Source organism: Melanotaenia boesemani, chromosome 8 (genome assembly GCF_017639745.1).
Source record: "Melanotaenia boesemani isolate fMelBoe1 chromosome 8, fMelBoe1.pri, whole genome shotgun sequence".
NCBI classification, from domain to species: domain Eukaryota; kingdom Metazoa; phylum Chordata; class Actinopteri; order Atheriniformes; family Melanotaeniidae; genus Melanotaenia; species Melanotaenia boesemani.
Window position 1 is genome coordinate 5,461,568 of NC_055689.1, and position 15,338 is coordinate 5,476,905.

At 42.5% G+C, this 15,338-nt stretch overlaps 1 protein-coding gene across 3 annotated transcripts in view; it reads right to left on the reverse strand.

The window, feature by feature from the left end:
* The window catches only part of LOC121644682 (rhodopsin kinase grk7a-like), a 63,654-nt gene extending 48,496 nt beyond the window's left edge, over positions 1-15,158 (reverse strand). Inside the window, exons 1-11 of one of the 3 annotated variants that reach the window (XM_041992814.1) lie at positions 15,072-15,158; positions 14,745-14,926; positions 12,413-12,506; positions 12,043-12,158; positions 8,453-8,591; positions 8,211-8,367; positions 7,955-8,062; positions 6,706-6,847; positions 847-926; positions 672-761; positions 314-472 (exon numbers count right to left, since the gene is read on the reverse strand). In XM_041992814.1, the coding sequence (XP_041848748.1) occupies positions 314-472; positions 672-761; positions 847-926; positions 6,706-6,847; positions 7,955-8,062; positions 8,211-8,367; positions 8,453-8,591; positions 12,043-12,158; positions 12,413-12,506; positions 14,745-14,911 (1,252 nt within the window). In that variant the 5' untranslated portion in view covers positions 14,912-14,926; positions 15,072-15,158. Of the gene's footprint in view, positions 1-313; positions 473-671; positions 762-846; positions 927-6,705; positions 6,848-7,954; positions 8,063-8,210; positions 8,368-8,452; positions 8,592-12,042; positions 12,159-12,412; positions 12,507-14,744 lie in introns of all 3 variants that reach the window. The other 2 variants (XM_041992813.1, XM_041992815.1) reach the window with 2 other exon arrangements.
* Positions 15,159-15,338: the final 180 nt, after the last annotated feature.

Sequence of the window (15,338 nt, forward strand, 5' to 3'; positions counted from 1 at the left end):
GTCAAAGAAAGAGCCAAACCCCAGCATGTCAGGTTGCATTCAGGAGTGAACAAAGCTTTATGAGTGATATCAGTGTTGGGTTTCTGGACCACAACAGAACGCTACAGCTTTGTACCCTGAATGCAACCTTTTATTTCTGTGCAGTAGCTGCTACGGTCAGCTCACACTTCAATAAGACTTCTCAACCCGGCTCTCAACAAAGAGGACCGTCATGTAGATACAAAATCCAAGCAAATGTTTTAAACCAGTGGCAGGTGCTGCACAGGTGTCACAAGGTCAGAGGATGGAGGACGAGTGGGGGAGGGGCACTAACCATTGGACTGAGGATGATAGGCCCCAGGCTGAGTGTAAGGGATGGGAGCCTGGCCGGGGAATTGCTGCTGGAAGTTTCCGCTGAAACTGGTCGGGAGGCAGTACGAAGACGCATTCCCAAAGCCGGCAGGCATGCTCATAGAGCCAGTACCAAATGAGGCTACGAGACACACGCAGCATGTGTGCACAGTGAACGCACACACATCCCCACAAACACACAATAAATTCTAGACACTTTGTCACAAAACTATTTGGCAATGTAACTGGGTTACATCAAAGTTACACAAATCTCAAAAAAAAAAAAAAAAAAAAAAAAAAACATAAATAAAAGAAGCACCCCGAGCATGACACATACTTACCTGCAGCCGGACCTCTGCCGTTGGTCTGGAAAGGGTTGGTAGCCATGTCCGGGGCTATCGCAGCAGCAACAAAAGGGTTTGTGGATGGAACTGCAAGAATGAAATCAAGTCACAAGATGAGGATAAAAATGAAATGTACCAAGATGTAATTTAATTCTGTAATCCTTATAGCCACCTCCATAGCCAGGCTGCATGCTGGGCAACACAGGTGGATTCTGAGCTGGAGATGAACCAAGGACTGGTCCAAATATGTTCCTGTGAAGAAAAACACAATAAAATGATCATTTTTTTTTTAGAGTGGGCAGTGTTGAGTATTAGCTAGCTTCCATTTACCCAAACACGTGTTCTCAAACTGAGCTATGAATTAGTGCACTTTGTGTAGTTGAAGCTTACAGATTATTTTTCTACTCTGTAGTTTTGCAGAAGCGCCATGTGTAAGAAATGAACCAGGGATCTGTTGTGCAGCCTAAAATGTGCAAAATAAGATTAATTGTTTTTCTTGGTTCCACTGGTGTGCCTAACATTTCTCAGGTCTAGGTGTTGGCTTTTATCTCCCCAAATGTCTGTCTGTATTCTGTGTACATTCCTTCCTTACAAGAGCTCAAGGAAGAATGACGTCACGATAATAAAAAACAAGTTTGTAGGAGACTACTCGCTTTAAGCTACACAACTGCACTGTAAATACTGTTGCAATTTAAAAAACAAAGTTAAAGGCAGAGAAGTGGTAGGTCTGATTGGCTGTGATTATGAGTTGTACAGTGTTGTTTTAGAAATTGCGTCTGGCTCACATTAAACAACCAAGCGATGCCGAGAGGCTGTTCTGTGGCTTTGCGGCAACTCTAATAAATCAGAGTGTTCCCACCAGGCCCGCTGTGCAGCGTTTCTGAAGCGCTCATGAAGTATTGTGATGGTCCGCTTCCCCAGAAATACACAGATGTGCTACTTTTGCCACTTGGAAATATCATCAATCTAAAGCAGAGCGGATCGTTCAGGTAGGAAGACCGTCAATGAAAAGCTGAGTGGATCTGGTTGATTTAAAAAATAAAACACTATGTGCAGACTTTGCATCACATTTTTCTCAGAAACATCAACAGTACATCATTACTGGAGCAGCGGCTGAGACGCTCTGCCCTAAAACGCTCCTGGTGGGACAGGGTGACAGCTCAGCACAGACATTTCCACCTTTGGTGGAACCAAGGAGTAACGATTTTTCATGGTGCCTGAGCCAAATGAACAGGAAAAACTAAAGAAGAGTGAAATTAATTTTGACCTCTGCAGCCCCCCGTCTGTGTGAGGCCGGCTGAAGTGATGGAGATCAAGTCTCTTTCAGAAGTTTAACAGGGGCTAAGAGGCTGACAGAAACACAGGAATTGTCCAAAATGTATAAATTCAACGCTACATGGCTCTAGAAAAGATTAAGAAGCTGCGTCCGTTTCTGGTGAAGCATCAGGCTGAGAAATACTGGCTGATTAACGAGGAGAAAACCAGAGCAGTCTCCATCAGAGATACCCCGAGTGTTTCAGCTGAACCTGGAGGCTGTCTTGAAGAAGATCCGTGGGAAAAATATTAATAGTTGTAGGAGACACTGCTGTGTATTTAAGAGAAAAAAAAAAAAAAAAAAAAAACACTACTTCCTGAGCCGCCACCTTATCGTGGTGGAGGAGTTTGCATGTCTTGATGATCCTAGTGGCTATGTTGTCGGGGGCTTTATGCCCCTGGTAAGGTCACCCACGGCAAACGGGGGAGAGACCTGACAAAGTGTGGCTCAAAAACACCCCTATGATGACGATAAATTATGGACACAGGTTTCCCTTGCCCGGACGTGGGTCACCAGGGCCCCCCTCTGGAGCCAGGCTTGGAGGTGGAGCACGGAGGCGAGTGCTTGGTGGCCGGGCCTTTGCCCATGGGCTCGGTTGGGCTCAGCCCGAAAGGGTGACATGGGTCCCCCCTCCTGCTGGAGGGGTCATAGGGGTCGGGTGCAGTGTGAGCTGGGCAGCTGCCGGAGGCGGGGACCCTGGAGGTCTGATCCTCGGCTACAGAAGCTAGTTCTAGGGACCAAGATTATAATAGTTTTGGATTTTGTATTAGTTTTAGATTTTATTTCGTTTTGACTTTTTTTTTTTCAAATTCAGAGTTTTAATTAGTTTTTAGAGCAAATTTTCTAGTTTTTATAAATTTTCTTTTTTTTAAAAAAATGCTTAGTTTTAGTTTAGTTTTTTATTAGTTTTAGTGTTAGTTTTTTGTTTGTTTTTTCTAAATTAGGGTATTTGTCAGGTGCAAAATTCAAAATAATCAGAATAAGCACTGTATAATAAAAACTTAAGATACAATTTTTAAAAACTGTATCAGGAGGAAACATGAACAGCCATCGACAAATCAAATACAACAGCCCATAAGATAGCAGCTTTAAGTGCTGCTCCTGAGATAGTGTGCTAGGCAAAAATCAACATAACATGAATCCATTCAAGAGACAGTTCACAGTCCTTGGCAGCCAGGAGTCTAAAGGAGCTCAATTTGACTAATCATGAACAACCTCAACAACCCAACAAACTCTAGACCAGAGGTTTAATTCATTCAGATGAAACAACTCATAAATAACTACATAAAGAATTGCACTAGAGTTGCAGCAACTTTAGTACAAATCTCTGCAGCTGATTATCAGTACCGAACCTCACATGTTATGCTAGACATGATAAAGCAGTGAATATTTTAGACTCTGAAAGTGCACGTGTCTGGTAGAACACAGAGCCAGCAGCTGGTTACGATACTGATGTATCTCAACTGGATGCTGATGTGCTTTTTTTTTCTTTTCAGAATTAAAAGTTTAGTCTCCCAGAAAGACCAGGAGAAAATCATCCATGCATTCATCTCCAGTAGGCTGGATTACTGTAATGGTCTTTTAACAGGACTTCCTAAAAAGAGCATTAAACATCTGCAGCTCATCCAAAACGCTGCTGTTGAAGTTTTAACCAGGACTAAGAGATCTGAACACATCACACCAGTTTTGAAATCTTTACACTGGCTTCCTGTCAGTCACAAAATAGATTTTAAAACCCTTCTGCTTGTTTACAAATCCCAGAATGGTTTAGGCCCAGAATACATCTGTGATATGTTCAGAGAATATAAACCTAGCAGAGCTCTTAGATCCAAAGACTCTGGTCAACTAGTCCAGACCAGAGTCCAGACTAAACATGGAGAAGCAGCATTTAGCTGTTATGCTGCAAACAAGTGGAACAAACTGCCAGTGGAGATTAAACTTTCCCCAAATGTTGACATTTTTAAATCCAGGTTAAAAACATTCTTTTCTCATGCATCTATGCATGAAATCTGCACGGTAACTTTTTAACTTATCTTGCTTTTAGTCATTTTAATGTAATTTATAATTTTATTGTGATTCTTGCTATGTGTTGCTGTCTTTTACTACTTCTTAATATCTGTAATGATTTTGTTTTATGTAAAGCACTTTGAATTGTCCTGTAAATGAAATGTGCTGTACAAATAAATTGTAGCATCTCTGTAGCATCACACTAGTCAGCGCGAGCGGACACGCTGTTGACACGTGACGTCACGGACCTTGGGGTGCCATACGAAGCAAACACCTGGCGTAAATCTGGCAGAGTGAAGTAAACGGATTTCGTACCAACCCCGAGGGCTTATGTATGAAATAAATTTACAAAAAACAAAAAAGGACAGGACATTTCTGCTCTCATTTTAGTTCGTTTTAGTTTGTTTTGTAAACACAAAACACAGTTTGTTAGTTTTCGTTTTTTTTTGTTTCAACCTTCGTTGTCACCTCTCTGGCGGGTAAGGAGCCTGAGCTGGTGCGCCAGGTTGAGCGGTTCCGGCTAGATATAGTTGGACTCGCCTCGACGCACAGCTTGGGCTCTGGAACCACTGTCCTTGAGCGGGGCTGGACCCTCTTCCATTCTGGAGTTGCTCCCGGTGAGAGGTGCTGAGCAGGTGTGGGCATGCTCATTGTCCCCCAACTTGGTGGTACCCACCCTTTTTGGAGTCCTTGGAGGGGGTGTTGGAAAGCACTCCTTCCGGGGACTCCCTCGTTCTGCTGTGGGACTTCAATGCCCACGTGGGCAATGACAGCAAGACCTGGAGGAGCGTGATTGGGAGGAACGGCCCCCCCTGATCTGAATCCGAGTGGTGTTTTGTTGTTGGACTTCTGTGCTTGTAATGGACTGTCCATAACGAACACCTTGTTCAGACATAAGAGTGTCCACATGTGCACTTGGTACCAGGACACTCTAGGCCACAGTTCAATGATTGACTTTGTAGTCGTATCGTTGGACTTGCGGCCGCATGTCTTGGGACACTCAGCTTAAGAGAGGGGCGGAGCTGTCAACTGACTGGCCGAGTTGGCTCAGATGGTGGGGGAGGATGCCGGTCAGGCCTGGCAAAGTCTTGCTGGAAATGTCTGGCAGAGTCCCGTCAGAAAGAGTTTCAACTCCCATCTCTGGCAGAGCTTCAACCATGTCCCGGAAGAGGCAGGGGGCATTGAGTGGGCTGTGTTCCGTGCCTCTATTGTTGAGGCAGCCAGCCGCAGCTGTGGCTGCAAGGTCGTCGGTGCCTGTCATGGCGGTAACCCCCGAACTCATTGGTGGACACCAGCAGTTAAGGGATGCCGTCAAGCTGAAGAAGGAGTCCAATCAGGCCTTTTTGGCCTGTGGGACTCCAGAGGCAGCTGGTATCTGCAGGCTAAGCGGAACGCGCGAATACTTCGAAGACCTTCTCAATCCCACGCCATGTCTTCCGATGAGGAAGCAGAGTCTGGGGACCCTGGTGTTGGCTCTCCCATTTCTGGGGCTGAGGTCGCTGAGATGGTTAAAAAGCTCCTCAGTGGCAGGCCCCCAGGGGTGAATGAGATCCCGCCCAGAGCTTAAGGCTCTGGATGCTGTAGGGCTGTCTTGGCTGACACGCCTCTGCAGCATCGCGTGGACATCGGGGACAATTTCCCTGGACTGGCAGACTGGGGTGGTGGTCCCCTCTTCAAAAAGGGGGGCGAGAGCGAGAGATGGACGGGCGGATCAGTGCGCCGTCTGCATTGATGCGAACTCTGCATCGGTCTGTCGTGGTGAAGAGGCAGCTGAGCAAAAAGGCAAGGCTCTCGATTATATAAGCGGCCGAAATGAGTTTTTTCCGCAGGGTTGCCGGGCTCTCCCTTAGAGATAGGGTGAGAAGCTTGGTGATCCGGGGGGCAGTCAGAGTAGAGTTGCTGCTCCTCCACATCGAGAGGAGCCAGATGAGGTGGATCGGGCATCTGGCTAGGATGCCTCCTGGACGCCTCCCTCGTGAGGTGTTCCCGGCACGTCCCACCAGAAAGAGGCCCCAGGGAAGACCTAGGACACGCTGGACAGACTACATCTTGCGGCTGGCCTGGGAATGCCTTGGAATCCCCCGGATGAGCTGGTGAATGTGGCTGGGGAGAGGGAAGTCAGGGCTTCCCTACCTACTTAGGCAGCTGCCCCCGCGACCCGACTCCGGATAAGCAGCAGAAGATGGATGGATGGATGGAAAAAATAAAAAAAGGCTGCAGTCATAACTGTGGCAAATAATATCACCACAAAGGAAACCAATTTCACAAGTCCAAGTAGATAATTCTTGTGAAAAAGATAATATAATATAAATCGAGTGAAGGAAATTCCCCAGAAGCAGCACAGCCTCGTGATCGATTTCAGTCTGAAATATTTAGTTTCATTCTGTTCAGTGAAGTTAAAACTTTAAGTTTGTTTTTGTTTTTAAAAATAATGATTTTTTTTTTCTACATAACATCTGTGCTTCACATAAAAAAACATTTTCCTGAACCTCAGTCCTTGTTCAGAATAATTTAAAGTACCATCAGTGTATATGGGTAATGGACAAAAGCCAATCCTTAAAATGTATTAAACTGTGGTGCTGACAGTGACGCTGAGGAAATTGGGGTTCACCAAACTAAAAAGTTAGAGTCACCAGTGCAACCAATACAGAAAGTTAGTCTGGAGCCCTGTGAAGTGTTGTGGTTGACCTCTGAGTGTCAGTATCTCACCCTTGCACATTGCTGCCTGTGGAGACTGAGCTGAGCTCATTGTCCAACTCTGCCAGGGCAGCATAGCGATCCTCTCTGCAGCTTCCCGTCTGTGACTGAGCAGCAACGGCACTGGACAATGACGGAATTGGCACTCCTCCCCCTGTCAACAAACAAAAGTAGTAAATCTTCTATAATCATCAGCATCAATCAACAGGTTAAAAGATTTGGGGGTAAACTTTTCACTTTGTTGCTAACTTTTCAGACCTTGTGAGACGTTCACAAAATCAAATTGAAAAGCCTGTTAAGTGCTTGCTATGGTAAGAACTTCTGAAAGCTTTAAAAGTCTCCTAATTAAAACTCTAAGACATTGTTTGCTTTTTTTGGTAAGTTTATTTTTATTTTTCTAAATATAAAAATTAATGTGACATCATGACATCAGTTTTTTTCAGAACAGCCTCAGTTGTTGGACTATGAGGCTAAAATGACGTAAAATTAATGTATAAATAGATATAGCACCATAAAGGCCAACCAAAACAAGAAAACATCATTTATTACTAAGAGTAGTTTGTAGAAATAACACATGGATCATCTCTTTGCTTTTAGGACAAAAAAAATACTGGCATTGAAACATAAACACAACAGAAACTATTTACATATTTACGCTTTTTCCTCCAGCTGTTTCTTTTTTTTCCCCTCACTGTTTACGGTTATTTACTCCTGATTGGACATTACCAATAATTTAAGTTCTCTGATTGGCAGAAAGTTTGACAGGTAGCGGCTTCATCATAATTTCCAGGTCAAGATAGAGCAACACAGTAGTAATAATGATCCTTTTTATTACAAATATATGATGTTTAATGACGCTATCATGGATCACTCATTGTGGATTTACCATATAGAGGATCTGAATAAACACTACATTTTGCAGCTGGATTGTAAACCTTCTTGATGGGATAGAAATGCCTGGAAAACTTCTGTAGACCACCTAAAGGATAAGCTATCCATCGCAATTTACCCCACAGAGTTACACACTACCGTTCCTGAGAAACTGTTGACGATAAAAACGCTAGCACTCGAGGACACCGGTGATCTAGTGGAGTTTTAAAAGTTAAAGAGAAACGTCCTCAGAACTTCCTCTAAAAAATGGCTAGAGACAGAGAGGGTTCATTTAATGAGAACAATTGATATGTAAAAAATAAAAACAATGAGGTAACGATGAGCATGTGTGGACAGAATGAAGGGAAGGTGATGGTGGGCAGGGTGGTACCTGATGAAAAGGACTTTGAGGGAGGTGACGTGCTCAGATGGGATGGGATTGATGTGTTTCCAAATGCTTCAAAGTTGGCAAAGTTGGTGTTTGAATTAACCTGAGGTGCTGCAACCATACAGGAGGAAAACATAGCATAGAAAAAGAATGTGGAAATAAAGATGGCATGGGAAATGAGTGGGGAAAATAAAGAACCAAAAAGCATATTCTTGTAAATATTTAAGTGAAATATTGGATTTTCGAGGAGCTGTCTCACCTGACTGGCTCGGAAAATGTGCAAAATTGGCAAAGTTGGTAGAGCTGGCAGTTTGAGCGGAAGGAGCAGCAAAAATGTCTCCTCCCAGGTCGGAGAGCAAGTCGAATTTTTTCTCCTGCGCAACGCTGTGAGCCTGAGCGCGAGCTAGCCCGGGAGACTGAGAAGAAAAATACTTTTTATTCATTTAAATTCCAAATAGAAAGGAAAATCATGCCAGAATGAAGCGCAGTGTGGAATCCTACCTGGCGTAGCGGTGTCTTGTTGAGCTGCAGGGTTTTGAGGGGCTGGACTTCAGGGGTGCTGCCGGTGCTGCTTGCTGAGGAACCAGACACAGAGGCCTGAACACTTGCTACTACCCTTGCCTGGTCGGGAGGAACATACCTGGGTATGCACAGAGGAACATAAAGATTTTTAATCCAGTTACAGCTTTTGGCTGTAAACATACAGGTGCACATCATAAAATCAGAATATCATGAAAAAGTGGATTTATTTCAGTAATTCCATTCACAAAGTGAAACGTGTATAATGTAGACATTCATTCCTCACAGACTGACTTATTTCGAATGTTTCTTTCTTTTCATTTTAATGACTATAATTGTATATAACGGTAAACATGGTTAACAAAGTCCACAGCTGCTAAATGTACTTAAGGCAACACTTTCAGCACTTTTTTCTTTCTTTGCATCACTGCAGGCAGTAACAAGGTCATTGAGCTAGGATACATACGGTTTTTAACATGTATCTCCAGGTTTGCAAATATAACAAGTACAGGCACAAATCAAACCTACAAGCACGGATTAATTCTACAAATCAGATGTTCAAAACATTTCTGGGAATTTTTGTTACTTGGAATTAATTTACCAGGGTATTCAAATTAGGCTAATGCTACTTCAAACCTGCAAACTCAGAAGGTGTGAAAAAGGTCATGAACTAAACCCAAGATCTGGAGGCATCCTCCTTCAGAAAACTGTTGTGTTTTTAACAAGTAAAAGAAGTATTCCGGTGTACTCGTAGAGTAAAATAAAAGGGAAAAGAAAACATTTGCTTCAGATGAGAAAGCACATTTATTGAAAGCCAGCTAATAAATTTGGAATAGCATCTGGAAAACTTTGCTTTGTTGACCCTTTTAAAATACTGTGGAAGATGTGTTCAGCTCCCGTCACCTCGCCCTTGACCTCAATTTTTATCAAGGTCCAGCTTCATCTGCACCTCAGCCCTAAATCAGCTGCACTACAAAAATAGTCTTCCTCTTTTAACTCTCTCATACTGGAAAACAATTATCCAAATATTGGCTGGATAAGGGCTCCATTTTCATGAACATAAATGTTAGTTAAAGGTAGCCCCAACTGCGTCCGGCCACATCGGATGATCCGTCAAGGCAGGTATTGCAATCACTTATTAAACCAGACTCTGGTGTGAACCCTAACCCCCCCTTAGCCGCCACCTTATCGGGGTAGACCCAGGACACGCTGGAAGGACTACATCTCTCGGCTGGCCTGGGAACGCCTCGAGATCCCTCCGGATGAGCTGGTGAATGTGGCCGGGGAGAGGGAAGTCTGGGTTTCCCTGCGTAGGCAGCTGCCCCCGTGACCCGACTCCAGATAAGTGGAAGAAAATGGATGGATGGATGGAGATTTAAAAAAGTCCATTTAAAATAAATAAATAAATAAAGACTCAAATTCTGAATCTGAATTAATCCAATATCGATACATAAAACTCAGAAAATGGTTTGTCTTGTATTTTTCCTTTTCTTGTGCCAACAGTGAGCCTATCTCACTATTAACTGATGCTCGGAGAGATCTTGGGATATTAACACAATTGAAAGGCTGCTTCCATCCAAAAATCAGCTTGTCTTGGGGAGATAACGCTAAATTCAGATTTTTAAAATAGCACTAGTAATAACACTTTGTTTTTGGACACCCAATGACAAAAATCCTAAAAAATCCTAGATTTAAACTACTTAGCAGTTTATTACTTACATCAGCAGCTCCGCCATGTTTACCAAACACTGAATGTTTTGAAAATAACGAAGTGACATCCTCACGCACCTACGTATTCCCAAATAAATCTGATAATGGACAGGTAAATGTAGACAACAAATACAATCTTCGAATATCGTATTTTAGAAGTGCCATGTAGACACATCAGATCAGATTACTATAATTATCTGAATATTCTCAGATCTCCCATTTTGATGGTCATGTAAATGGGCTCAGTGTCATTCATGACGGCGAGTAGAGGCAAGACGGAACAAGATGGCACTGTGGATGGATGTGAGGGCGTCACAACTGTGGGGGATGAAGATGTTTTTTAACACCCTCAATTTTCCTAGTGAGAGTTGTTCAACACCTGGACTTTTCCTGCATTTTAAAAAAACTTAACGCAGTTCTGCATTGTTCGCTAACGTTAGCATGTCAGCACTGATGTTAACTAATATGCTGATAAGCAGACAGAACTTTTCATTATAAAGCTTAACATAATGGAAAAGTGGCATTAAAGAAATAAACCATGATGCTCTACGTTACAGCAGATTATATTGTTGAAAGATAATCCCACATTCACCCGCTCATCCGGGGAGAATCGCAAGGTGTTTGCCCGCCAGCCGAGACATGTAGTCCCTCCAGCGTGCCCTGGGTTATTCCCGGGGTCTCTTCCTTGTGGGACATGCCCAGAACACCTCACCAGGGAGGCATCCTGACCAGATGCCCTATCCACCTCATCTGGCTCCTCTCGATGTGGAGGAGCAGCGACTCTACTCTGAACCCCTCCCGGATCACCGAGCTTCTCACCCTATCTCTTAAGGGATAGCCCGGCCACCCTGCGGATAAAACTCATTACGGCCGCTTGTATTCGCGATCTTGTTCTTTCGGTCACTACCCACAGCTCGTGACCGTAGGTGAGGTTAGGAACGCAGATCAACCGGTAAATCGAGAGCTTTGTCTTTAGGTTCAGTTCCCTCTTCACCATGACATGGCCATGACCGATGCAGAGTCCACATCACTGCAGACGATCTGCCTGTCGATCTCCCGCACCATCCTTCCCTCATTCGTGAACAAGACCCCGAGATACTTGAGCTCCTCAACTTGGGGCAGGACCTCAATGAGCTGACATGGAATGCTCCAAGAGTCATTCCATGTCATTTCAACAAATTTTCAGGACATCCCACACACCTGAGTCTCAAAGAACTAAAATTTTCACCAATTGTTCCTTATTTATTCAACATGAACACTGTAAAATCTTAGTTTGCTCGAATGCATACTTTTTGATTGAGTGAAGGAGGTATGTGTAGATTTTGGCAAGATTTTCCTGCTTCCTTATTTTTCCTCCATTTTTGTGTGTCAATATTTCAAGAACAACACCACAGAGCAAACTGAAATTTTGTACTGTAGTACACAACCTACTTTATCAGGATGTACAAAAAGATCGGTCACACATGATAACTTGTAAACATGCCAACCTCTCAAAATTTTAAAAACAAGGTGATTTTATCAGAAAAACTTTGGTGGTTTCTACCTGGATAATGTTGGTTTTTAAAAATCCTGGGTAAAAGAAAAGAGTCTCTAAAGTGGAGAAGGACTGACTGGGATTTTCAGACTTGCAGAATTAATCCGTAGTCATAGATTTGATTAGTCTCTGCACTGGTTAGAGTTTCAAATCTGGAGACACAAGTTACAAACTTATGTCTGTTTCCTAGCTCCATACAAGGCAAGATTAGCAGATGATATGAGGAACCTCTTCACTCATCAACCATTTTTCTGTGGACATATGCCAACATATACCCACAGAAAAACCAAACAACTCCCACTGTGTTAAAGAAACAAGTTTAACTCACCATCTTTTCTTTTCGTATTTTTCCTGAAGGAACTCTTTTACTTTCTGTGGTTCTCGGAAATCTGGAACGACTAATGTCCTGTCATCGTAAAGGCCCAACCAGATGTGTTTACAGACCTATGGGGGGGGGGGCAGGAATGAGGAGGATGTAGAGGCAGGGAAAGGATTGAGGTGGGGGTAGGAGCACAGCCGGGACAGAGGTGAGAGAAAGCAAAGGGTGGAAAGGATAACAAGGGATGAGGGAAAAGTAAGGAGAAAGGAATGTCAAAATGTTGACGAAGCAAAGCTAAGACAGTAAAACCAAGCCATGACCATGAAAACTACGATCTGAATGAGTGTTAAGCTTTATATCAGAATGTGTGTTTTGATACCTCATTGCTGTGTTTCTGTAGGAACTCAATTTCCTGCTGTGTAAATGTGGTCATAGAGATGGACTTCACTCTGTGTGGGGGGTTCAGTCCTCGCCTGTGGGTGGAGGAGGTAAATGTTAGCTAAAGAACAAGCGAAGCAGGATGCAACTCAGAGCTGTTGGTGAAAGGAACAAGCAAACAAAAAGCCAAACCACAGACACTCTTTTCAGAGCAAACCAATCCATGAGTGTGTGATAGGTTTCTGACATGGTCAATGATAATATGAACATCTGAAAGACATTTCTGAAGCATTTACCCCTTCTAAAGCATTTTCTGAAAGACAAATATTTCTGTTTTGGTGTAAATCATAAGTATTGTAATCCTAACCTTACATTCAAGCAGCATTCATTCAGAAACATTTCTGTTATTTTATTCTAACACAGCACAATTAGTCTTGGGGTTCCAGACTTCTTGAAGGACTTTCCAAAGTTCTTCTTTGGATGTTTCTGCCTTTTGTTCTGTTTTCGGTCCAGATTATCCCACATTGTTTCAGTAATGTTGAGGTTGAGGCTCTAGAGAGGATTCATCCATCCATCAGACCTGTTTAAAGTGTTTAAAAATGGTTTCAAGTTGTCTCTTATGTGTAGACCCAATACCACTTAAACAAGTTCAGGGTCTTTTTTATTATTATTATTAATAACTGAACGACTTGTGGAGGACTGAACAATTTTTGCAAATACAATTTATTTGTAATTTTTCTGATAAATATTGCAATTTGAACTGCAGTTTAAGGATTTATTTTTTATTCCAATCACAGAAATATTTACAGTACCGAAAAGTCTTGTCATTTATTTATTACAATTTTATTTGCGTTTGACTGAAGTTACAGGGTTAAAGTCTGTTATTTCAAGATATTTGGTGCCACAAAGCAGAAGGACACTAACTGATACTGTCTTTGCAATTTTCATGGTCAGTACGATAAAGCATGATTTCACATCTTTACACAGTTGTAATATTTATCCTTAGAGATTTGGTAAAGGAATGACCAAGATATCAAAAGCTATCTTTGGTTGGCCAAATCTTAAATCTCCTTTTAAATTGTTAATAAGTTAAGTTAGGCTGATAGGCAGTCTTGGAGAAAAACATGGTCATAATTTTAAATTGTCACACTGTGGTACATACCATTGAAGTCTGTAGAGAAGCCAGATTCTTAGACGTGAAATAATAATGCACATTTTGAGGTATTGTGTTCACAGCAAAGATGACCATATCAACATATTATCTAATCTAATACATCTCCACATCTTGAATGTGCAACCATATTCATCTTGACAGTTCACAATAAAAAAAAGCTACAGTATGTTCCTTGGATGTAGGCTTGCAACCTTCCCCTTCCCATGAGCAACACATATGTTTAACACCAGCAGTAGGATAAGCAAACCAGTAACTACTTAATAATTTCTGATAATAGACGTCCCACCAAAAAGCAACCACCGACAATCCACTTGGCTCATTTCGTCTTTCTACTACTTTCCAAGTTCCAGGACCCCACAACTAATCCAGATGTGTTTTTTGTGTGTTTGCTTATTCTGGGGTTCAGATTCACTTCAACAAGAGGAGGATTCCCGTGACGAGCGGTTTTCACGCAAGGTTAAGGACTATTTGACTTAGTCATTCGTTGTTTTATTTTAAACTTTTTTTATTCTGTTTGGAATTTTTTATATAAAAATGTAAGTGGTCTAATATAAAACCCATTTTACCTCAATTCAAAGCTGAACTGAAAACCAACATTGGAACTTTGAAAGGTTTAACAAATCTGAAAGCCATAAAGACTAAGTATTGTAGTGCTTTTAATTATTTTGTTTGAAACTTCTGAGATGTACCCCTCCAGTATGTTTTGTCTTCTTGTTTCTTTATGTTACTGTGTAAATATTCTCAACTTTCAACTTATTGAGTTCTGAATTACCACTTTCATGTAAGATGCTTAATTGTACTTTGATATTATAACTGATAATAAAAAAGATTGACCATTGGCCGTAGTTCTAAACCTAAGCTAACCATGACCACACATCAAGTACGTGTGGTCCTACTGAACCTGCGCGTAAATACAATAAGCATATCTTATCATGCTTAGGCGCAGATGTAAACAAACCAATCTAACACTGCCCAGCCCAACCCAAAGGCCACGGGATTAACAGAAGGTAGCGTCAACGTTACCTGTCCTGACTTTAACTAGCTAACGAGCTAACGGTACCGAACCTCACAAACACGCTTAACGACAGCGGCGCTTCGCCGTTGCCCAGTGGACGAATAAAACATTAAATATCACACTTTAACTGAAAAAGTAACTCACAAGATTCCGGAGCAGGTAGTACAGACGAAGGAACCCACTGTCATGTTGACATAGGTCGGGCCGCGTTGGTCGCAGTCGAAGCATTTCCTATTCGCGGGCAGGCTAGTCATTTCGCGGAGCATCTTTAGATGAGTCTCCTCCTGCTTTCGCTTCGCGCTCGCCGCCATGGCGGAAAACAACGGCTGGTGTCACCAGAGTATAAAAAGAAAAAGGAAAAAAAAAAAAGGAAAAGAGAAAGTTTGGTCTGGGGACCCGTCACAGGGGGGAGGGGGGGGGACGTCTTCGGGGCAGACTTGCCGCGTCTGACCAGGCTGACACCTTCCTTACCTTACTGAGGTCCAGAGGAGAGATTGGGCGACTGACAAACTACTTCTTCTACAAAGTTACACACTGATAATACTGCCAGCTTCACCGCGACAGCGCCCCCTGTTGGACATTTGTACACATGATGCCAGTAAAAAACGTGTTTGGCCTGTATTTATTTCCTAAAGCAGACTAAGTAAGCATAATCAAAATACATTTTATTTGTTCTTTTACGGGGAGTTTTTAGGGTTATTGCATTTAAAAAATATTGTACTTTCATGGTGCATAACA